At 45.3% G+C, this 23,906-nt stretch overlaps 1 protein-coding gene across 2 annotated transcripts; it reads left to right on the top strand.

The window, feature by feature from the left end:
• Positions 1-3,576: 3,576 nt before the first annotated feature.
• On the top strand, positions 3,577-12,560 carry Sc5d (sterol-C5-desaturase). Of its 2 annotated transcripts, none has more exons than XM_087560086.1 (6): positions 3,577-3,762; positions 5,668-5,751; positions 7,660-7,877; positions 8,899-9,031; positions 10,525-10,625; positions 10,939-12,560. In XM_087560086.1, exons 3-6 carry the CDS (start codon positions 7,668-7,670, stop codon positions 11,392-11,394), a joined length of 900 nt encoding a protein of 299 aa, XP_087416212.1. In that variant the 5' UTR covers positions 3,577-3,762; positions 5,668-5,751; positions 7,660-7,667; the 3' UTR covers positions 11,395-12,560.
• The last annotated feature ends 11,346 nt before the right edge of the window (positions 12,561-23,906 follow it).

Raw genomic sequence — 23,906 nt, 5'->3', positions numbered from 1 at the left:
CCACAACTGGTCAAGATGAAGACAATAGGAGGCCGAGAAACCTCGAGTCCTAAATGAGACCTGTAGAGCATATCTCCTCTCAAGGCTCGAGGATCCTTGAAGAAGAGGAAGCGGTAAGATTATAAGGCCCAAAGTTGAGTATTAGAAAACAGTGCTTCCCGGGCACAGCAGGGGGTTGCAATATGGATTCACAGCAGTAAGACAGCATGCACGAAGCCTGCACAAGTTCGAGCCAGTGTGAAGAGGGGAGGTGGGTGTGAGATCCCTCCACAGCTAAGGAGCTCTGGGCAACTGATAGTTTCTGAAAGAGAGAGATTCAGATATCTTTGGCTCTGGGTACAGGCTCTGGTAGGTAGAACACCCTCTTTACCTACCCATCCAGGAGGATGTGGGCAGCACAAACTGACATGAGGGGTTTGAGGGGAGATGCAGAGGATAGAGTTGGGCAGCTTAGGAAGGGGAAACAGATAGAGAGGAGTTGGGGAGATGCAGGTATGATGAAAATATATTGTACAAAGTAATCAAAGAACTAATAAAAATGAAAAAAGATAGAGAAAAGTATCAATGCCTGTCAGATAAATCAGATCATCGCCTTTAACCCTGGCCACTCAAAAAGTGCCACGAGGGAGGGGTCAAGTCTTTGCCATGGCGTTGCTAAGAGAGCCTTTTCTCCAGTTCCACAAACAATCCATGTTTTCATCTGAAATGCCGCCCATGTGGCTTTCACTATCCACGTTGTTATCAGCATTTTGCTCTTCAGAGTATTCACCACAACTGTCCCACTCCAGTTTATTTTTTATTTGTTTGTTAAGCTTTATTTTTAATCATTTGTACGTATGTGTATCTCTGTGTGAGTACGTTTGTAGGCCCGTGTATACCTATGTGTGTATATGTGTGTATGTGCCTATGTGTGTATGTGTGTGGATATTTCTACGTGATTATGTGCAAGTGTATGTGTGCGTGCGCAGGTGTATGTATGTGTGTCTATGTATGCATGTGTGTATATGTGTGTATGTGCATGTATGTGTGGGCATATGTGTATTTGTGTGTGTCTCTCTCTGTGTGTATGTGTGTGAAGGTGCATATGACATCAGTGGCCAACTTCAGATGTCATTCTTCTATAATAACCCAGCTTGTTTTGTGAGGCAGGGTCTCTCACTGACTGGAGACTAATTAGGCAGAGCTGGCTAGACAGAAAACCCCCAGCAATCTTCCTGTCTCCACTTCCCTGGGGATGGGATTACAATTATGTACCAACATGTTTAGCTTTTTATGTGGGTGTTGGGGATTGTTCCTCCCTGAAAAACACACCAGCCAGCTAGCCTGGAGTTTGCAGCATTGAAGCAACAGGAATAAGAGACATCCCGCCTCAAAAGAGGGTGGAAGGAAAAAACTGATTCCTTAAAGTTGTCTTCTGGCTTCCCCATGCACACACTTACCCACCCACATCACACACACACACACACACACACACACACACACACACACACACACACACAATATGCACACACACTTTACCTCACCATTCTTGTTTATTTTGAAATTCATATGTGAAGAGTTTTCTCTTCCTAATACCAAGATGATAGGTCAGAAGGTACACACCCAGTGACTGCTGTTATAAGTGGAATAGTAGAACCTGGCTAGGCTGGGAAGTCAGTAAGAGTGAGCCTCTTCTAAGCCAGGAGGTTAAGGGCCACATAAAAGAAAGCAGCCAGTATGGCTGCACCTAGTTACTCCCACAAAGAAACCTGAGCCACATTTCCCACTATTTATGAATAGTTTATGTTTTTTAAATGTGAAATCCAGTCAACCAAAGGCAATTGCATTAGTCAGACTTTGAATTGTTGGGACACAATAATTTACATAACTAGCTCAGAGGGGAAATTCTTTTTCTTTTCTCTGCACTACAGATCCACTACAACAATGCAAAGCCTAAAGTCTCTCACCAAAGCTCACCTCTGGAACGCACACACACACTTCTGTCTAGTTTTGCACAGGTTTGCTTTACCTTAGTGTGGTGGCTGGTATTAATGACAACCGGCCACAGAGCAGTAACAACTGAACAGAGAGCCTCACTGCCCTCATCGGCTCAACTGTTATCTAAGAAGCTACCTTAAGTGTATGCTGCGTTTCTGGTAATAGGGCCAGGGGTAGGGTGGGGTGGGGAGGGGAGCAGAGGGAGCATCACTTCCATTTAGCTTGCTTGGCCTTCTATCTCTCCCTTGCAGCTGAGCTTGCTCTGCTGCTGATGGTGTGTTTGCAGAAACCCGAACTTGTATTTCCAAACTTCCATTGTTGGCTGAAGGCCAGGGACTCTCCAGGAACCTTCCAGGTATACAGGAACTGCTGAGGCGCTGAGCCTGGTGGGCTGACTATCTACCAGGCCGTTTGCTTTTTCAGGGTGAGACAGCCATTATAGGGCTGCTCTGGCTGGAGAGGTAACCGGCCTCGAAGTTAGAACTACTGGGGGAGTTAGCTCCTCAGATGTGAGAGAACTGTTATTACTTTTATTTAAGCTGGTTTCATAAATTCTTTAGGTATGTATTCATCTTATCAGTTCTGTTCCTCCAGAGAACCCTGGCAAACACACGTGCTAAGTGGAATTTATACAGAGTCATTATTTTGGATGAGACTCTTGCCTCAGAGCTCTGGGGGATCAAATCTGGCCAGAATCATCTCTCATGTTTTGTATATCGCTTAATCAAACTGGCTTTTGAAATGACCTGCTCCTTCCAACCCAAACAAAAACCAAACCAAACCAAACAAACAAACAAACAAAATCATTCATTAGCGCCATGTTACTGGAAACTGACGACAGGTAAATTCTCTCTGAATGTAACTTTGAAGCACCCATCCATTTGGCCTTTCTTCTTCTTAATTTCTTTTTATTTTGGTCGCTACTGCTAATCTCTACTGCTCACCTTAGGGAGCTCTTGAATTTTATACAGTGTGTTGCTGTCTAGATTCCCCGTCGTAATTAGCCAATTTTAACTTTAAATTCATTTGTTTTTTCTCCCCTATCTTTGCCTATGTAAACTGGTTGGGCCAGATCATAATCTTTTTTTTCTTTTTTATCGCCGATAATAAATTTACTCTGCTTTTAAAATTTACTCTGCTACACATAACTTTCAATTTACATATTTTAATGCTGCATAACAGGACTTGCAGGAAAGTGAAAAAATTAAGTGCGGGTTGATGAATGTTTGAGCCACAGGAACGGGACAAATGACTCTGCCATTAACGTCAAAGGAAGCGTCATTAATCCTCCTTCAGGTTGTCATTTTGCACTCATCCCGGGTCCTATGCACGATTCTCATAAACTTGCCAGGCGGGAACAAAGTGGGAAGAAAAACTCACTTCAGCCTGCAGCAGCATCAAGAAGTGCCTGAATAGTCCGGGTAGAGGGGATGGGGGCGGGGCCCGTACGCGGCTTACCACGTGACCGCGGCGACCGCGCGGGTCCGAGTCGCGCGATCCGCCGTCACATCAGCTTATGGCGCCGGCCGCTGATTGGCGGGCTGCCTGCATGTGGGCGGGGCTCTGCTGAGCGGGCGGTGTCTCCGGCTCTTCAGCTCCGGTACTCCGCAGGCGGTATAGCGGCGGCTTACGGCGCTGCTGGGCCTGGCAGGTAGGTTCCGTTCGCTGGCAGCTGGGCAGCGGTGAGTGGGAGGACATGCGGGCGATCGCCAGGGGTCCTCAGGTGCCCGGCGCTTGTATGGCATCCTCCGCAGCTGTGTGTGACCGTCCCTGCTAAAAACGCAGGTAGCATGGAGGGGTGATGGCTTGGTGGACACCTTGAGCCCTGGGGCCTGCGATGGGGACAAGGCTATGTGGGGGCGGGGAAGTACCCTGGCCCAGGAGAGCTGGGTTCCCGCCAGTGCTAGAGGTTGCTGTGGACCCCACATCCGGGGTGAAGTGGGAAACGCTGGTGCTTTGCTTTGACATCGGCTTCTCCAGGAGAAGGCACAAGGTTGTGAACCAGCGTCCTACTGCGACCTAGGAAGGGGTGATGGGCCGGCACTCCCTGCCTTTTTGAAGACTACAAGCGGCAGCATGCACACTTTAAGCACCATTAAAAAGTCGCACATACTGGCCTCCTTGCTTTAATTGCCGAGTAAACTGGAAGGTGGTACAAGTGGAAACATGGCCTCCGCGGCGGCCAAGTTACTTACTGAACACTTTATGTGTTTGCTGAGTTTGCACTGCCATCCATCGTTGTGTTAAAGGGCTTGCCTTGTGACCCTTGCTCTCTTGCCGACTTATTGCATTCGTCGTTTAATATAATTAATGTGGAGAACTCAGACTTCCCTTTCTGTGTGTGTGACTCTGGAGAGGTAGTGCATGGTAAAACAGGCGCTGGCCTTTACTTTGCCTCGACTGCTCCTCGCAGAACAGAGTTAATTCACTGTGCCTTCAGCGTCCTGTGTACTAAGATTATACACGTACGCACTTTATAGACTTGTAGATGGGAGAACCTCTCCATTCCCTCTCTAAATGTGTGAAGGCCAGATGAGATGTGTGGCAGGGCATCCAAGAGCTCGGGAGACTGAAGCAGGAGAATCGAAGTTCCAGGTCACATAGCCAAAGAGGGTGGGAGTGGGGGAGGGCTTAAAATAATATATAGTGGGTTGGTTTTTTTTTTTTTTTGAAATATATAAATGATAGCTCTTGTTTCTGTGCTTTTTTTTCTTAGTTAAAAATATAATAGTTTCAAGTCACTTATGCATAATAGTGTGTTTATTTATTTATTTGTTTACTTATTTATCTGATGCTGGGGAAGGAACCAAAGCTTTGGACACATGAGGCAGAAGGAATATCACTGAACTACACTGCAGGCCCATTTAATTTTTAACCATGTTTTAAAGAAAAGAAATTTTTTCTCTGCAAAGGTAGTATAATATTTAAAGTAAACTTCAGTTTCCAGCAAAACTACCTACTTAACTTAGGGTCCATGGCTTTTCTTTGACTCTAAGGGGTTGAACCCTTAAAATTATGTACAAAATTATGTGAACATGTGGGTGTTTATCACTGTATAGCACTTGATACCGATTACATTGTGTTTTTGTTTTTGTTTTTTTTTTAGTTACCAGTGGCATATATGATGGAGAAATGAGCACGTAACATTTAATGTAAATTAATTTTTTCATGGTGAAATGAGAGAAAACATTGAGCAAAGGGCTAGTTCCTTAGCAAACAACTCCTAGCTAGGGTTGATGCTGCAAGACTTACGGGTTTGGCCACTTGGGAAGCTGTAGAGGAAATGTGGCTTACAGAATGAGCTGGAGGGAGAAGGGGAGGGGTAGGGAAGGTTTTTAATGAAGAAGCTGAAAAATCCGGGGTGAAAATGACCAAAGGTTAGAGACAGAGCATGATACAGTAAATGCGTAATGTGTTACAAACATATGAAGTTGTGCTCAGTTATACTCGAGGTAAATATGGAGCCAGTATGCACCAAGATATTCTTTCAACTAGTGTTGAAGCTACTCTAGGGGTTGTGGAGAAATTGGCACTGTCGTCCTTTGCTTGAGGATGCACAAAGCAGTTCGATACCTGTGGAGAGCGGTGAGCGGATCATGCCTGTGAAGGTTTACTTAATACAGGAGCAGTGGCTGTGTCAAAGCCTGGAAGTCCTGAGATCCAAATAGTTCTTTTGTTCTTTCCCCATAGGTTCAACCCTCGAACTCATCTGATGGTAGATCCTGACACCAAGTGACTGCTGACACAACCATTGTTTCTTGGGTCACATACCAGGTATTCCTGCCTGTGTCTTCTGGAGGTGGGGAAAGGGTCAGAAATGTCTGAAGTCAGCCTGTGGGCGGCAGCAAGGATAGAGCTGCTGTCACTCCTGCACAGGACAGTAGTGAGGGGGGATGCTGGTGTGTGCTGTGTGTCTGATGCATCCTATAGAATGAGCCTAGGATCTAACACCATCCGTGACTTACGGATTGGGGAGACGAACAGTTTGACAGTTAACTGGAAGTGACTACGAAAATATGGCCTAGGAGAGAAAAATGAAACGCCAGCCGTGTTTCATGAAGTAGGCTTGACAATGAAAAAGTAGACAGGCGTCAACAGAGGCTGCGCTGATCCTGAAATCAGTTGGCATAACTGTGGGACTGTTAAATTGTGTTAGGAGGCCGGTGCACTGTAATAGGTGCATTAAGAAGGGAGATGTTAGAATTAAAGAAAGAGGAACAGTAGAAAATGTCTGAAAGTCTAGTTAGAGGTCCTTGAGAACTCTTTATACCCAGACAAGTCTTTTGTACATTCTTCTCCTTAACTTCATGCTGAAAAGGATGCTTATAGCATTTTCTTTTCCTGCACTGTAACTACAAGACAGCCTTTCTCACCAAGCAGTGTTGTGCTTAGAAAAGCAAGCATTTATATACTACCTACATAGTTAGCATAGGCCTGGCAATCACAATAGGATAGTTCACCCATAAAGATCTATTCTCAAAATTACTCCTTGCACAAAATGATGTTGGGAGACGAGCATAAATAAATGTTTAGTAGGGCCAGAGAGAAAGGCCCCAGCAGTTAACATGTGCAGAGGACCCAAGTCCAGCGCCCACTGTTCGCCTCAGGCATCTTACAATCACCAGCTCCAGGGGAGTCGATATAAACTCCTAGCCTCTGCAGGCATGTGCACCCATGTCATCAATAGTCAGGCAAACATACACACATAAAATAAAAATAATTTTTTTCCCTGGAGCTGAGGACTGAACCCAGGGCCTTGTGCTCTACCACTGAGCTAAATCCCCAACTCCAATAAAAATAAATTTTATAAAGAAATGTTTATCATGTAAACAATAATTGGAAGATTCTCTCCCTCTACCCCTCTCTCTCTCTCTCTCTCTCTTTCTCTCTCTCTCTCTCTCCTTCCACCCCCCCATACATGTGCACATGCATGCATGTGCACACATGTGAAGGTCTAAGGACAACTTCAGTTATTGTCTCTGGGCACCTTTCATCTTTTATGTGACATAGTGTCTTTCATTAGCCTAAAGTTCTCCTAGGTAGGCTGAGCTAGCTGACCAGGAAGTTCCAGGGTCCTCCTGTCTCTCCTTCCTATCTTGCCACCAATGGGATTATTTAGACACAAGCCACCGTGCCTTGCTCTTCACTTGGCTGACTAAGCCATCTCCCCAGCCCAACACAAAAAAGACATTGATACTTAACCCCGTCAGGGAGGCTACTGTTGAAGTAATGCTAAACATTGATCATGTTGCTCCTGGTGGCATGATTGGGAAACTGCTGGAAAGTCATTAAGCGAGTGTGCGTGAGGATAGTATGGTAGAATGGGTAGCTAGGTTGCAAACCCTCATGGGAAATCACACAAGTCATTTGTGGTAATGACTAGTGCTTACACCAGATCTTAGGATGATAAACGGACAAGAAATCCATCCAAAGGCATCTTGTACCATGTTATGCCATCTTTTGGGAATCCTGACCCTGCCGTGTGACCAATGTCTAGTTGCAACAATGTTGAAAATAGGAAGAGGTCAGGGATGATACATTGATATTGTTTCTGCTGCCAAAGATCGCACCTGGAGAGGCTGGTGGCCACTCCATACCACATAAGGTTGTTCTTAGTGGAAACTGTATACAGAGCTTTGCAGAAACAGGTGAGGAGTGAACTGTCATCCCTTTGTCTTGCAGGGACTGCAATGGACCTGGTTCTCAGTGCTGCCGACTACTATTTCTTCACTCCCTATGTGTATCCAGCCACATGGCCCGAGGACAACATCATCCGACAAACTGTTAGTCTCCTGGTTGTCACCAACCTGGGTGCTTACATCCTCTACTTCTTCTGCGCGACCCTTAGCTATTATTTTGTCTATGACCATTCATTAATGAAACACCCACAGTTTTTAAAGGTAAGAGATTTCTTCCAGCTTCGGTTACCATAAAAAAGATGCTATATCCGTGAATCTTTTGAGTGATATGTAAATAAAAATTTTGAAATCAAGCCCGTAAAGGGGTTGGCTATTTTTGTAATGATTAATAACCTCTTCCCTTCTTGCATTCTAAGACGGGGATCTTGTTGTTTTCCATTAGCCTGGAATCTTACTTCACCTGGTACACAGATGAGAACGGTTTTGCCGATCCTGGTGAATGAATGGAGTCTTATAATTACTGTTCTCGTGCGGATATTTTACTCTCTAGCTTTTGCAAACTGAAGGGTGTTTTTTTTGTCGTGTGTGCTTCTCTGTGGCTGACCCAGGGATCCACGTTCAGCAGTTGAGATTTGATCCTCGTCAGGTTGGAACAGTTCTCTGAGACTGTTTCTGGCATTGGTCAGACCCCCGCACTGAGAGGAGCTGGGGAGGGAAGTTCATCTGAAGATTATTCCTTACACAGAAACTCAGCAGACAGCTTTGGTGAGGAAGAGAGAAGTGTTCAGAAGGGAAGGTGCTTGCTGCTTTGGTTGGTGTCAAGGAATGATTCCTTCCACGTTTCTGTACATTCAGCTCTTCACGGGAGAAGGTTGGGAAGTAAGCCTTTTAGTATAAAAGAGAACTCAGTGGACCTGAAACGTGAGCTTAACTGTATTTTATTTCTGCAGAGGACCCCAGGTTTGGTACCTAGCACACACGTTGACAGCTCACAGCTGCCTGGAATGCCAGCTCTCCGGGATCTTCTGGCCTCTGCAGACAGTGTGCTCACGTGCTCCTGTTTACACACATGCTCACCCACACGCACGCATGCATGGACACACGCATATACACTTAATTAAAAATAAAATCTGAGGAAAAGAGAGAAAAAATTGAGAGGTAGGAATGTAGTTCAGTAGTAGAGTTCTTGCCTGACATGCACCAGATCCCAAGAACAGACAGAACATTTAAAAATCCACTGATTTCTGTGACTTTTTAAAGTAATTGGAACTTTGATCTGCAGAATCAAGTCTCTCGAGAGATCATGTTCACTGTCAAGTCTTTGCCTTGGATCAGCATCCCCACTGTGTCATTGTTCCTGCTGGAGCTGAGGGGTTACAGCAAACTCTATGATGACATAGGAGACTTTCCAAATGGTGAGCGGATACCAGGAGGCTCTAAGAGCACCTGTGCACAAAAGGCCAAGGGCTACCTCAAATGCTCAAATGTCATCTTGAGGATTACTCTTTACCTTCTGTTTTTTGTTTGTTTGTATGTTTTGTTTGTGGTTAGACAGGGCCTTGATTTGTAGCCCTGGCTGGCCTGGAACTCACTTAAGGAGAAGCAGGCTGGCCCCAAACACACAGAGATCCATCCACCTCTGCCTCCCCAAGTGTTGGGATTAAGGGCTGTACCACCTGGCCAAGTCTAGACAGAGTCTCTCATTGGCTTGGAGTTTACTAATTTGTCCAGTGTGACTGGCTGTTTCTAACTCACCAGTGCTGAGATCCCAGGTCCATATTACCTGGCTGCTCTTAGAAAGGGACGCAGCAGGGAAGAGAGAGTCAGGAACGTGTCCGTAAGCAAATAGATGGTGAGTCAGAGGCTTGAGCCCAGGTGTGCTGATATCGGAGGATGCTCTCAAAGCAGGAGGTCGTTGATTAGAAGATAATGCGTGAGAGAATGAGCAAAATCAAGGACAAGGAATTGTAGACACTGAGAACAGGGTGAGCCAGAGTCGGGGGGGGGGGGGGGGGAAGGGGCCATAGGCCCTGGGGGGAGGTTGAGTGCGTCGGCCAGGTGGACAAAGTCCCAGGAGCATGAGGCTGGAGAGCCCAGAAAGTGGCTCATTAAGGAGGGAGTTTCTAGAGTTAAGGTATTTAGTGGGAAATTAAGCTCCAGGCAAGGAGGTCATGTACAGTGATAAGGCTTAGGAAAGCCGAGGTGAAGGAAACCAGTGGGACTGTCCTGTCCCATGGGCTTCTTTGTAGTTTAATTAAGATATACTTGTGCCACAAAGATGGCTCAGCAGTTAAGAGGACCCAAGTTCAGATCCCAGCACCCACATTGGTAGATCACAGCTGCCAGTAACTCCAGCCACAGGGAGCCAGAGCCTCTGGCATTCACATGCACACACATACACATAATTGAAAAGTAATAAAGTTAATACCAGAGCTTGGTGGTGTCCTGGTACCACCCCTTTCATTGGGAGGCAGAGACAGGCGAATCTCTGAGTATAAGTCTACCCTGATCTATAGAGAGTTTCAGGATAGTCAAGGCTACACAGAGAAACTGTGTCTCAGAAAATAAAGCAATAATTAATAATAATAATAATAATAATAATAATAAAATGAAAAAATCTGGGCATTTTTTATGGTTTTGCATAGCAGGTAAAAGTTAAATATTTCAAAAGTAATGAAAGGTAGAACGTCTCAAATTGTTTTGTGAGGAGTGGGGAGAAGGGGGGGAGGAGGAGGAGGGGGAGGAAGGGAAGAGGAGGAAAGTAACCAGTTGTGGGTAGCAAAGGGAGATGAACCTGTAAGGAGTAGCTCGTGTTTGAGTTTAGGGTCCCCTTCTGCATGGGGACCTGTGGAAAGGGAACAGTGACCCTGGAGCCCAACGCCGACTTGTTCTGTGTGGTCTCTTTCAGGCTGGATTCATCTCATCATGAGCGTGATCTCCTTCCTCTTCTTCACCGACATGTTGATCTACTGGATTCATAGGGGCCTGCACCACAGACTGCTCTATAAGGTAGAGTCATTCAAAGAGGAGCGGCAGGGGCGATGTCCCACATTTCAGTATCATACCATTGTACCCAGATTCTAAGGGCTTCCCTTGCCTGTATAAATGTCCGAGTCTTCTAGCCATAGCCATCAGGTCCCACGCGCATGGTATTTATATTTTTCTTCGTGGGTATGGACTGTCTTACAATTTCAAACTTGCAGATAAAGAAGGAGTGACTTTGCCAAGTCCAGTTAGTTCCGTCTATACCAGCAGTGGAAGCTGAGCTTGCTCTTGCCTCAGGTGCAGCACATGGGTCTAACCTTATCCCTTTCTTCCTCAGCACATACATAAACCTCATCATATTTGGAAGATCCCCACACCGTTCGCAAGTCATGCTTTTCACCCTGTGGACGGCTTCCTTCAGAGTCTGCCTTACCATATCTACCCCTTTGTCTTCCCGCTGCACAAGGTGGTCTACTTAGGTTTATATGTCTTGGTTAATGTCTGGACAATTTCTATTCATGATGGCGACTTCCGGGTTCCCCAGATCTTCAGGCCGTTCATTAACGGGTCGGCTCATCACACAGACCACCACATGCTCTTTGACTATAACTATGGGCAGTACTTCACACTGTGGGATAGAATCGGAGGCTCTTTTAAACATCCTTCCTCTTTCGAAGGGAAAGGACCACATAGTTACGTGAAGAACATGACAGAAAAAGAATCCAACAGCCTTGCAGAAAATGGCTGCAAAAGCAAAAAATTATGCAATGGGGAGTTTACAAAGAACGAGTAGATGATTTCCCAATCATTAACTATTTTAAATAAGAAAGTAATCTGCACACAGTCGAGATACATAGCGAATAAGTGGTGCCATTTGAATGTCAGAGTGCTTGAGTGTTGCGCTGAGGAAAGGTCCTGACAGTCAACATCGGGAAGACCCTGGCAGCACTGTAATCTCTTGGTTAATTGTCCGACATTGGTCCGGGGACAACTTGTGTCTTTCCAGCCAGCTGGTCTGCAGCCTGTACAGCCCCAACAACATCTTTCAATATGATAGGAAGAAGCTGGTCTGTGTCCCTTTGCCTTAATCCACTCATATTCATTAAGGAAAAAATAACCATTGTGCTTAACAATACTGAGATTAGCCAGGAAAGCCGACCATGGAGACGCTCCAGTCAGGGAGCGGCTGGCTCTACAGCAGGGCTGGGACTTGCAGACTTCATCCACGAAGGAACAGCAGTCCAAGCAGGCTGATATGATACATGAGTGGCAATGTATATGATTTACTTAATGGCTGGTGTAATAAGATTATATTTTCTTCCTATAATAGGCACCTTACTCTCTGGGGCATTATCAGATTTTAATAATAAATAAATGGTAATTTATTATTCAGCTCTTCCACGAGTCCAGACAGGAGATTATTTAATTCAAGATCTTGGTGAGTGTCACCTTTTTTATTTTTTTGTTTTTCGAGACAGGGTTTCTCTGCATAGCCCTGGCTGTCTTGGAACTCTGTAGACTGGGCTGGCTTCTGACTCAGAGCTCTGCCTGCCTCTGCTGGGATTAAAGGTGTGCACCACACTGCCCAGCTTGGTGTGTGTCATTTGAAACACTGTTTAAAAACCCTGCAGCAATGAATGGATAATGCTAGACATGAGCTTGTGGCACCCAGGTGACACCTTTTTTAATAAAGTGGACACACTGTACTTTTAATGGATTCTCAGTTACAAAGCTGACTTTCTTAATGAAGGGAATAATTGCCAAGTACTTTAGTCTACCTGAGGAACACTTTCAAACCTCATCTCCCATCTCCTCTCTCTCCACTGCCTCCGCAGAAAAACATGAAAAAAGGTGGGTGTTTTGAGCTAAGTGCATTTGCGAGGGGAGAAGATGTTTGTATAAAGATATTCTAATGGCTACTTATGCAAAAAAAAAAAAAACAATAAAAGTTGATCATGACTGCTCTCATCCACATAAATGTTATAGCACAAAGCATCCCTTGTATCCACGGGGGTCACCTTGAAGGCACAGAGATGATACGGGTTATAAAAACAGAGCATCCCACATGCTCAGAGTCACACAGCACTGGACGCAAATGTCAGTCACTACAGCCATCTCCTTCCCATTTGTTTGTTGACTTTATCAAATGCTCTGAGGAAGTGGAAACAGGAAGTAAAGAGGTTCCATGTAAGAATCTAGACGCCCTTTTTCCTGGATATACCACCCACCAGGACCCTGGGTTTTGAGTACATCAGCATCACTAAGACATGGACTGATGAGAACGTTGGGTGAATCTGACACCTAACACTTAGCAGTGCACTGTGCATGCAAAATGATCCTTAAGATACACTGTTTGATAGTAGGTCAAGAAATGGTACGTGCAAGTGTGCTGGAGCACACACACACACACACACACACACACACACACACACACACACACACACACCCTGAATAGGACATCTTGATCGCCCCAACCACTAAGAAAGAGGCGGCAAGTAGATTGAGAGCAGAGACCAGGGAAGATGCTGCAAGATGCTGGACATGAGGGGCCTTTGAGCTTGTGAACTCACTGTAGCTGTGTTTGCACATAATCCAGCCAGTCAGCATTCCAGGATGGATGGGGTGATGGATGGGGTAAGGGGCTCAGAGGGTCCCACCTCTAGCTGGGAGCTTTTGACAGTTCATGATTGCTAGGGAAGGAAGAGTCTGTTTGCAGTGGTGCGATCTCTAACTTACTTTTGCACTTAGAGATTCTGCACAGACCAGGGCCTGCTCTGATTAGACTCTGGCTTACAAAGAAAAAGAATATAGATTGGAGAGGGATGAGGAGGGGCCTGGGGAAAAGGCAGGCATGAGAATGGCAGAGAGGATATGATAAAATGCAGTGTTTTTGTGTGTGTGTGTGTGTGTGTGTGTGTGTGTGTGTGTGTGTGTGTACACTAAAGAATAGCTAAATAAAATTTCAGAGATACGTGAGTGGTTAGCCATCAGCCTCACCTCAGGAGTCCCTGAGAGCCTCAAGTTGGGAAATGTGAGTCAGAGCAGGTGGCATTTGCAGCCTTGCCTTCTCCCTCCCGGGGATGAGTCACTGCTGCCCAATGGGATCAAGTACGGTGGCTACTGTTTTCTGGGTTCCTTGATAATCGAGGTCAGTCTTCTGCTAGGCCCTCGGTAGGAGTCCGGTGGAGGAGCCTGCTTTCCCCTCATGCTGGAGGGTGAAAAAGAGATGAGTTACTGAAATATGTACGTAAGATTGAAAAGAGCACACTGCTCACTGTGCATTTTCTCTAATGAGGTGAAATTTCTAGTATTTCTGTCACTGCAGCGCTCTGTAAAAATGTGTCATAAACCAGCCTATAGTAAAATTGAGAGACAAAATAGAAGCCCGTCTTCACCCTAAAATAGAATAAATGTAAGAAGGACAGGAAATGTATGACCCAGGCTTTACCAGGGTTTGGTATAGGAGGAAAAGTATTCATAGAAACTTGTTTTAATAAGTATTTGCTTTGTGAAGAAGATACCGCATAGATAATTGTTCAGGGCCAGGAAGTAACCTAATGGAGGGGTGTGTGCATGGCAGGTTTAAGGCCCCTAGAGTCATCCCCAGCCTGACAAAAATGTCTTCTTCCTAACCTCTGACGTCAAGTTGAAAGTTTGTATTAATTCTAAGTGCAATAGAGTTTAAAAATAAGCTATATTCCGGTTTCTTTAACAGTGAACTCCTAAGTTGAATCTGTCAAATCCTTGTAATGAACTTGTAACCATTTGCCTTTTTATAATGAGATTTTCTTAAAGTTGGTAAGAGACCTAACATTTGATTTAGCCCCCTGGTCAGACTTGGGTTCGACTACCTGGACAGCGTCCCATCCCTCAGAGATAACCACCTGACAGTGGGATGCTGTCTATCAGAAGTTAGTCATTTGGCTTGAAGCTGTGCGTGCCCTCTGGTGGAACCAGCTTATTGCATGGCTTTTGTTAATCTCCATGTCTGTGGCTGTCTCTTTGAATATTACAATTTTACTCAGCCATTCATTGGATGAAAATCTGACCCGCATGCTGCTAAAGAAACAAATAGAAACTTAGTGCACTTCCGTCTATTAGGGTGGGCACTGGGCTCTGACTCTTCTGCTCTGGCTGTGTGACTGCTTTCATACAGTTAAATGTGCCCGTCCTAACTGTACAGTTCAGCCTTGACATTTCTATACCAGTGCCAACATCAGTCCCAGTCAAGACAGAGCAGATCGTCCACCAGCACATGCACTGTCTCCTTCTGCAGTCAGTGGGTCACCCCCTCCCCCCTCATGCACCCCAGGTAGTCATTCATCTACTCTATCTCTCAGGATTAATTTTGTCTGTTCTGTTATTTCATTGAAGTTCAGGACTGTGTCAGATGAGGTACACTCCTGTGTTGAAGTTTTATTTAGCTTAACATGTTTCGACATGTGTGCTGTTGTATTTATCAATAGCTTGTTCCTTTTTCTGGGTGAGCAGTATTCCTATTATGATATACTTATTATACTAAGTAATATACTACTATTGGCTAATCTGTGTATCTCTTGATAGATATTTGGGTTATTTCTAGTGTGGGAATATTTTGAATAAAGCTACTACAGACATTTGTGAACAAACCATTGTGTGAACCTGTGTTTTCATTTCATACTTTGTTGCTATTTGTTTGTTTTGGTTTTTTTTGTTTTGTTTTGTTTTTCAAGATGGTTTCTAGGAGTAACTCTGGTCATCCCGGAACTTGCTCTGTAGGCCAGGCTGGCCTTGAACTCACAAAGACCTGCCTCCAGAGAACTAGAATTAAAAGGCATGTGCCACCCCCCCACCCTAACATGTTTTCATTTTTTACTGATCAATATGTATTGGGATCATGGCATCATGATGTTCTCAGGGTTTCTTGCTTATTTCTTTCTCCTTGAAGAATTTAGTTGAGCGATACTGGCAGCTGGAGCAGAAGTTTATTTGGCAAAAGCTAAGACTGGAGAGGCCTGCCCATGGCAGGGAACAGCCCAGTCAGTTCTCTGTTGTGGGTTTTAGGACATTTTAAAGTTTGTTCTTGTTTTAGTTTTTGAGACAAGATTTCTCTGTGTAGCCTTGGCTCTTCTGGAACTCACTCTGTAGACCAGGCTGGCCTCACACTCATAGATCTATCTACCTGTCTCTGCCTCCCACGTGCTGGGATTAGAAGCATGCTCCACCAGCCTGCTTACCTCAGTGCAGGTAGGGAAGATATCTGTCTAAACTTTTTAAATTGTTTTGTTTGTGTGCAGATGTTTTGCCTGTGTGTCTGAACACGCAGTGCTCAAGGGCATGGCGACCCCTGCATCTGGAGTTACAGACAGTTGCGAGCCTCTGTATGAGTGCTGGGAATTGAACTGTGTCCCCTGGAAGGACAGACAGTGCTCTCACGTGCTGAGCTGTCTCTCCAGGCCCTATGTCTGATTTCTTATAAGAAATTGTCAACTGGATTCCTGAGCAGTTGTATTGTTTTAGAGCCCCACTACTAGTGTGAGAATTCAGCTTTCCCCACAGTATTGCCAGTCTTTATTCTCAGGGCATTAAAGTGGATCAGTTTGCATTTTTAGTGAGTAATACAGGTAAACACCTTTTTAAAAAAACAGATTTTTACATCTTTTCCGTACTATATATGTTCATGGCTTTTGGTTTTTATAAAAACCAAATTATTATTATTATTGTTATTATTATCAGTAGTAGTAGTAGTAGTAGTAGTAGTAGTAGTAGTAGTAGTATTTGCTTATGTAAATCTCCCCAAATGGGCTGGATCCTCAGTGTAGAACAGGCTGACCTTGAACTTGCATCAGTTCTGCCTCCTGAGTGCTGGGGTCACATGTGTCACAGTTTTAGCCAGGCTCTCTGTTGTTATGATTAAAGACCCAAAGCCGCTTGTCATCTACACTGTTGTTACGGAGAAAAGTCAGGGCTGGAACCTGGAGCCAGGAGCTGCTGCAGAGGCAGGCGGTGGAGGAGCACTGCTTACTGGCTTGCTCCTTCCTCACAGCTTATTCAGAAACTTCGTTATAGAACTCAGGACCGGGGTTGGGGATTTAGCTCAGTGGTAGAGCACTTGCCTAGCAAGCGCAAGGCCCTAGGTTCGGTCCCCAGCTCCGGGGAAAAAAAAAACAAAAAAACAAAAACAAAAAAAAAAAAACCCTCAGGACCACCAGCCCAGGGGCAGCATCCACACAGTGAGCAAACCCAGGACCACCAGCCCAGGGGCAGCACCCCCCACAGTGAGCAAACCCAGGACCACCAGCCCAGGGGCAGCATCCACACAGTGAGCTGGGCCCTCTCCCATAAATCATCAATCAAGAAAACACACCACAGACCAGTCTGATGGGGGCATTTCTTCAGTTGGTGTCCCCTCTTCCAAAATTACCCTAGCTTGTGTCAAGTTGACAGAAGAGTAGTCAACCCACCACCCATGCCCAGTTTTGCTTTGTTGGTTTACAGAGTTCTGTATGTGGTGACACAATGTTTCGATGCACTCGCTGGCTAAAAGATCTACCCCAATGTGTCATTGCCCTAATGATGAGTCATAAGGAAAAAAGGTTGAATTCAGGTTAATAGCACCTGAATGACTTGTCTTTCTTGGGACTGCATTTCCTGCCTTTCTAAGACATCTTCACCTCCCCAAAAGCGAGCCTGAGAGCTGTAGTTTGTTGTTGTTCGCCCACGAGTGTGTGAGGGGGATGTGTTTATTTTTTGGACAGGATTTCACTGTGTAGCTCCCCGTCTCGTCTCGTCTCTTTCCCATGTGGTTCAAAGGTCACCGGGTTTCCCGGCTGTGACTAAGGCGAGGTGTGTTCTTTGTTCAGACCAGTCAGTGGTCACATGGCTCTTTCTGGGTGTGGTCAGGCAAAAGATCATGCCAGGAGCCTACGTGGGGCAAAGCCCGCACCTCACAGTGGCCTAAAAGCACAGAGCGAGTTTAGTCTTTTAAGAGAGGAACCTTTCTAAGTTGTCAATTGTTTTCTTCAGACTCCATGCATCATTTTTCAAGGATTTTGTTCCTCTTTGGATTTTTTGGTTTGGTTTAATTTATACAATTTTTGTCATGAATTTGTTGGAACAGTCCCCTGTTCATGCCAGCACCTATACAATGCACACTTGTAGTTCCTTAGCACAGTATAGTACCGATTTCTATTTTCCACTTTTCTTGCTCAGTCTGACTGGGGTGTTTCTGGACGTGCTTACCCCAGGTTGCAGTGTGCAAGCTGACTCCAGCCTTGGGTCTGGATGCTCCAAACAGGTACTTTGCACAGGGCCTGCCCATGCTGCAAGTGCCTGCAAACAGGCCTGAACACCTCAGCTCAGCTTCTAGCATACCGTGTCTTAGAACCATAGCGTTTACAGTGCATGCCGAGTCTTCTCCTCTGATCCTAATGGTCGATGGGAAGCCAAGACTTCTGGTGCTTTTCTGTTGTCACTACTCAGCAGGTAAATATCAAACTAGTACATCTTCCAGTTGGTGTGTGTCAAAACGTTTGATTTCAAAAGTTGCTGTTTGGTATGCCGACCTGAGCGTTTTAAAAATTGTGAAATAAATTCAGGATTAGAACAGAATCGTTAACTATTTCCTGAATAGCCCTAAATGTATATTTATGCAGAGCAACCCTCTCAGGGTTGATGAGTCTAAAACCAAACTCAGGGCTGGAGAGAAGGTTCAGTGGTCGAGCGCTTACCGCTCTTCGAAAGGACACAAGTTTGCCGCCGAGCATCCAGGCTGGGTGGCTCACACCTTCCTGTAACTCCAGCTTCAGGGACCATGACACTCTCTTCAGACCTCCACAAGCACCTGAGCATAGGTAGCACACACTCACACAGACACACACTCTTATACATAAATAAAACCTGTAAGTAAAAGTGAAGTATCAGTCAGCTTTGGAGAGCACCAAAGATGCTCCCAGGATCAAATGTTCAGCCTAGATTTAATTATTAATTATATATAAGAATAAGTAGGTACATCTATATCATTCGTATAAATGCTTGCTACTTCAATAAGTAATAAAATTCTATCTAAACCAATTGTTCTAAGCCAACTATTGTTTTAAGTGAATTTCTTTATGATTTATTATCATCAAATACCTGGTTTATATGTCTGTTTTTTATACCCGTATACTCTAGGCCACATAAAAATTCTCTGGTGGAAAGAGGCTACAAGTTAAAAAGCTTAAGAAGTCCCAACTTAGTTCCCATCCGACAGTGAAGTCAGTGCTATAAACCCCATCAGGAAATTTCCAGAGATCTGCGGCCCCTCCCCTTTCCCAATCCTTCTGGGGACTGACACTCATGTCTGGAATAAAACGTTCAAGATCCCATTCGGGAGGCCGGACCAGGCTCTTTGCTCCAGCACTGAGAAGTAAAATTCCATTATCAGACTTTTATTATAGCAAAACTAAGAGTAACGAGTGCCCAGGGCCCTAGGACTTGGGCAGTAGAGGCCGGAGAATCAGAAGTTCAATGTCATCCTTGGTCACACAGGAGTTTAGGGCTACCCTGATAGGCGTGAGACCCTATCTCAAATTAAGACACCAAAACCAGCAACGTTCCACATACATCGAGGCAGGAACACAAGCGCCTGAGGTTCCAACCTCGAACTCACTGAATTTTCTTAGTTGCTTGTCTTTGGGCTCATCAGTGCTCTCCTCTCCCCGTGATTATTTTACCCTTCAGTTGCTTGTTTCCCTCATTGCTCCTTAGAATGAAGGCCCAGATCCCCAATTTAATCTTTTGCGTCACAGATATAACCACTTGGTGCAATGACATTCCTCAGAGGACCGCTGTGTCTATAGCTCTCGATTTTTATTACTGACGTGAGAACCTCCCATTTCAGTGGGATTTCCAAGTCACAGGGGTGGCTCCCACAGCGCCTTTCCTAGTTAGTTTCAGCCTCAATGGTCTCCTGTGAGGCTTAGAAGGTGGAAGTGTGGCAGTGGCCTTCCTTAGGCCTTGGCAAGAGGAAGTTGTTCAGCCGTTGCCTCATAACTTGGTTGGTTCAAGACAGCCGCTGGCCCACAGCACCTGAATTTCCTGTCTGATCTTCTTCAGCTTCTCCAAATTCTAGGCCTGCTCTTTGTTTGACTCCATAATGAAAGGCTCCAGTGTCCAAAGAAGGACAGTCTCACCTCAAAGGTGAGCCTTACGGAGGCTAAAGAGACGACTCAGCAATTACGAGCTCTTGCTGCCCTTGTAGAGAACTGAAGTCCAGTTCCCAACACCCAATTCAGGTAACATACAACTGCCTATAACTTCAGATCCCTCCAGGGGATCTGAGGGCACCTGCAGGCCCATGCTTGCACACACAGATAAATAAAACAGTTACATTTATTTATTTATTTAAAGATTTATTTCACATATATGAGTATACTGTAGCTGTCTTCAGACATACCAGAAGAGGGCATCAGATCCCATTACAGATGGTTGTGAGCCACCAGGTGGTTGCTGGGAATTGAACTCAGGACCTCTGGAAGAACAGTCGGTGCTCCTAACCACTGAGCCACCTCTCCAGCCCTACATTTGTTTTTTTTAAATTGATCCTTTCAGGGATGATAAAGGCTTCTGTCCAACTGGACCCCAAGCTCTAGCTTGCTCCCTCCTCGAGTTCATCTTCCCTTCCTGTCCTGCTCTGTGTCTCTGAATCCTACTCTCAGGTGTGTGAGTGTCAGGAGCTTTCCCGCTGTCCCTGGTCAGGCCTCACTCCTCTGGTACACACAGAGGAAGAGTTTCGTACTGAAACATGCTGCAAAGGTCAGCGCCTTCAGAACTGGTCCTCCTTGTGTTAGGGACCATCTTAAAGTCATCCATGACCTTTAGGCAATAGCAAAACAATTATTTACAGATTCCCCTATGGAGGGAGGGCCTATGAGATAAAGATGCTTGCTACCAGGCAGGATGATCTGGGTTCTTTACCCCTTAGCATCTTTACCCCTTAGAGTGCTGGAAGGAGAGAATCAACTCCCACGGGTTGGTCCCTGACCTACACACACACACACACACACACACACACACACACATACACACACCCCACAGGTTGTTTTTTTTTTAAGATCACCTATAGATGTCTTTAAAGTGCCTATAGAAAAGGCTTTAGAGGAACAAGCACACACTGTATATTACAATTTAATGGAAAGAAGGAGACAGACTTGCTTGACTGCTCCTCAGAGTGCTGAGAATCTTAACCAAATAAATGATACATATGCTGGCCTGCTGCCGTGCTACCCAACATGATGGTGATAGGCTCACCCTTCTGGAACTGTGAGCCCCAAATAAACCCATTTATAAGTTGCCCTGGTCACAGTGTTTTATTATAGCAATAAGAACCCTGATTAAAACAGTGTGGAAGTGGTAAAAAATTTTTAAGTGGATAATGTAACCAGACAAATTTATATGAAACTGGGGATGATCTTCACTCCTTTCCAGCAGTGAGAAAATCCCACTGAAGGGACAGTGTTTTGAGGTAATACTGTTTAGCCAAAGGAGACACAGCATAAAGTTGACATGAGTTCAGTGCTCATGGTTAGGGACTGAACATCTCCAACACTGCCTGTAACTCCCCTGTCAAATGCCCTTTCTGTATGATTGTATATCAGGACACATTAACTTAATGAAAAGAGGAAGCACCCATGTTGTCTGATGTCAGCCCCAGTAAGTGACTGCCCTTGTTTTCCCCATTTAACTTGCTAACCAAGATACTTGTGCCTTTTAAAAGTTAAACTCCCCTTAGGGAATGATGGTCTTCAAACTCTGTTCAACCCCAAGCCTCTCTCCTCTCTCCTTATGTGAAAATCCCTGTGACTTAGTCATGGGGGTGAATTATTAGCATCTCCATCCCTCTTTGAAGACCTTTTATGGATTCCCACAATGGGAAATTCATGAGGGACACTGGTGTTGCAAGGCTGATCTTCTGTTTGCAGAGGCGTGAACAATGGGAAGAGACCAGGTCTGCTCCTCGGTTATGACATGGTGAGGTCAGAAGCAGGAGTGGGAAGTGCTGAGAGGCTCAGTTCCTTGTAGAGAAACTACGATGGTCAATAACTATTGTCAACCGGATGGGCTCTAGAATCACCTAGGAGGCAAGTTGCTGAGCATGCCTGTGAGGGAGTGTCTCGATTAGGTTGACTGAGGTAGAAATACCCACCTAATTTGGCTGTACCATTGCATGGGCTGGGATCTGGGGTAAATAGAAAATGAGCCAAGCATAGCATTCATGGCTCTCTACTTCGTGACTGTGGATACAACGTGACCAGCCAGCATCCCGTTCCTGCATCCACATCATCTCTGACTACCACCGAGTCTCCCCAGCCATGATGGAATGAGCTCCTTGACCTGGGGTCAGAATAAAATATTCTTCCTTTCAGTTCAGTTGCTGCTTGGTTACAGCAACGGTACAAGTCACTAAACACAATGACTGTGCCAATGAAATGACTGTGACTAATGACTGTGCTCCTGCTGTGAGCTTGGTTTGCAGTGCTGTGGCGGTGGGAAAAGCATTCCCTCCTGAGTAAGCTCACTGAGTGGCTACAGACAATCCTTCTATGATTCCATTCCAAGTTCTTTTCTATAGGAAGCTTAGGGGTTTCCCAGGCTCCTGGGTTAGTAGCTAGCGGGTTGAGAAGTTCCCACTACTTTTAGAGAGTCTAGCATTCATATACTTGAATAGTGTGGTTGTTTGTATATGCTTGGCCCAGGGAGTGGCACTAGTAGGAGGTGTGGTCTTATTAGAAAAGGTGTGGCCTTGTTGGAGGAAGTGCGTCACTGTGGGGATGGGCTCTGAGACCCCCCCTCCTAGCCACCTGGGAGCCAGTCCTGTCTGCCTCTGGATCAAGATGTAGAACTTTTGACTCCTCCAGCCCCACATCTGCCTGGATGCTGCCAATGATCCCATCTTGATTATAATGAACTGAACCTCTGAAACTGTAAGCCAGTCCCATTTAAATGTTGACTTTTATAAGAGTTGCCTTGGTCACAGTGCTTGTACACAGCAATGGAAATCCTAAGACGGGAGTTGGTACCAGGAATGGGGCATTGCTGTGATGGGCTTGACCATGCTTTTGTATGTAAGATCACAGATTTGGGGAGTTTGGAAAGCAGTGGAATGCTTCAAGTGGGGCTTAATGGGCCATCCTAGCGGGAATATGGAAGACAGTGCTTCTGAGGGTGCACTGTGCAGACTTGGCCCAAATGGAGTCTCAGAAAAGCCCAGCATAGACTTTGTCCTCTGCTTTACTCTCATGAAGAGCTTTTTGATGAAGCATAGCAAGCATGGAAAAGAAAAATACAAACTGTGTGGTCCAAAGAATAAAGGGGCACCAGGAAGCAGAATGAAGCTGAATCCTATGTTCATGGAGACAGGCATTAAGAGAGTGGTGACCGTGGGGCAAAATCCTACCCTGCTTAAACTTATTGTTCATGCTTTTGCAGTTGAGCAAGGGCCTTGGTTATTGTTTTCATTTGGACTTTTAATCTGAAATGAACTATACTCTAGAAATGGAGAGGACAACTGTGACCCATATCCTGAGGAATAGTGGCCATGAAAAGCTTAGGTCTAGTCATGGTGTTGTACACCTTTGATCCCAGGAGAAAAAGGCAAACAGATCTCTGAGTTCCAGGTAGAGAAAAGTTTAGGTCCAAGCATGATGGTACACACCTTTAACTCCCAGAACTCAGGAGATAAAGGCATGGAGATCTCTGAGTTTATCTAGGAGTCCATCTACAGCAAGTTCTAGGATAGCCAAGATCAGACAGTGGAGAAGTTGGAAGCCATCAAGCTGGTGATAGTGTAATAGAACAAAGGTGCCATGTTCCAGCTGCAGTAAGAAACAGAACTCAGCAGTGTAGGCCATGTGGCTCTAGCTTTTGAGTCAAAACTAGAAGGAACTACTGGGACAATTGATGCTGGTGAGCTAGAACTAAGAAATTATCGATGATTAAGAAGAGACCATCATCACCGAGGCAAAATCTGAGAAGTGTTTTCTGAGAGCATGAAGAAGCTGTGTTCCAGAGGTAGCCAAGGCTGTACCTCATGTTGCAGCTGGACTTAGCAGTGTGTAAGAATCACCAAGGTGGTAGTGGTTTAGAAGGCAAGAAGGGGTCGTGGAAAGCAGCTGAGGCTTGGCACTGTGAGACACCAGGAAAGACCATTAGTGAAGGTACAGCCTCAGTGGGAGTTGACAGCCCAGGACTGAAGGGGTCATGCAAAGTAGTTGAGGCTTGGTGCCATAGAGGGAACCTGTGAGAGGCTACTGGTGAAGCCTAGTAGCAGTGAAAACCCCCAGCCAG

This window comes from Rattus norvegicus, chromosome 8, assembly GCF_021556685.1.
Source record: "Rattus norvegicus strain SHRSP/BbbUtx chromosome 8, alternate assembly SHRSP_T2T, whole genome shotgun sequence".
Taxonomy (NCBI): Eukaryota; Metazoa; Chordata; class Mammalia; order Rodentia; family Muridae; genus Rattus; species Rattus norvegicus.
This window is presented reverse-complemented; position numbering and strand designations above follow the sequence as displayed.

Bases quoted from the DNA above. Each gene is read 5' to 3' on its own strand.
- Sc5d (XM_087560086.1), top strand. From the start codon at position 7,668: ATGGACCTGGTTCTCAGTGCTGCCGACTACTATTTCTTCACTCCCTAT. The intron at 7,878-8,898 runs GTAAGAGATTTC...TTTGATCTGCAG, and splicing joins AACACCCACAGTTTTTAAAG to AATCAAGTCTCTCGAGAGAT. The intron at 9,032-10,524 runs GTGAGCGGATAC...GGTCTCTTTCAG, and splicing joins CATAGGAGACTTTCCAAATG to GCTGGATTCATCTCATCATG.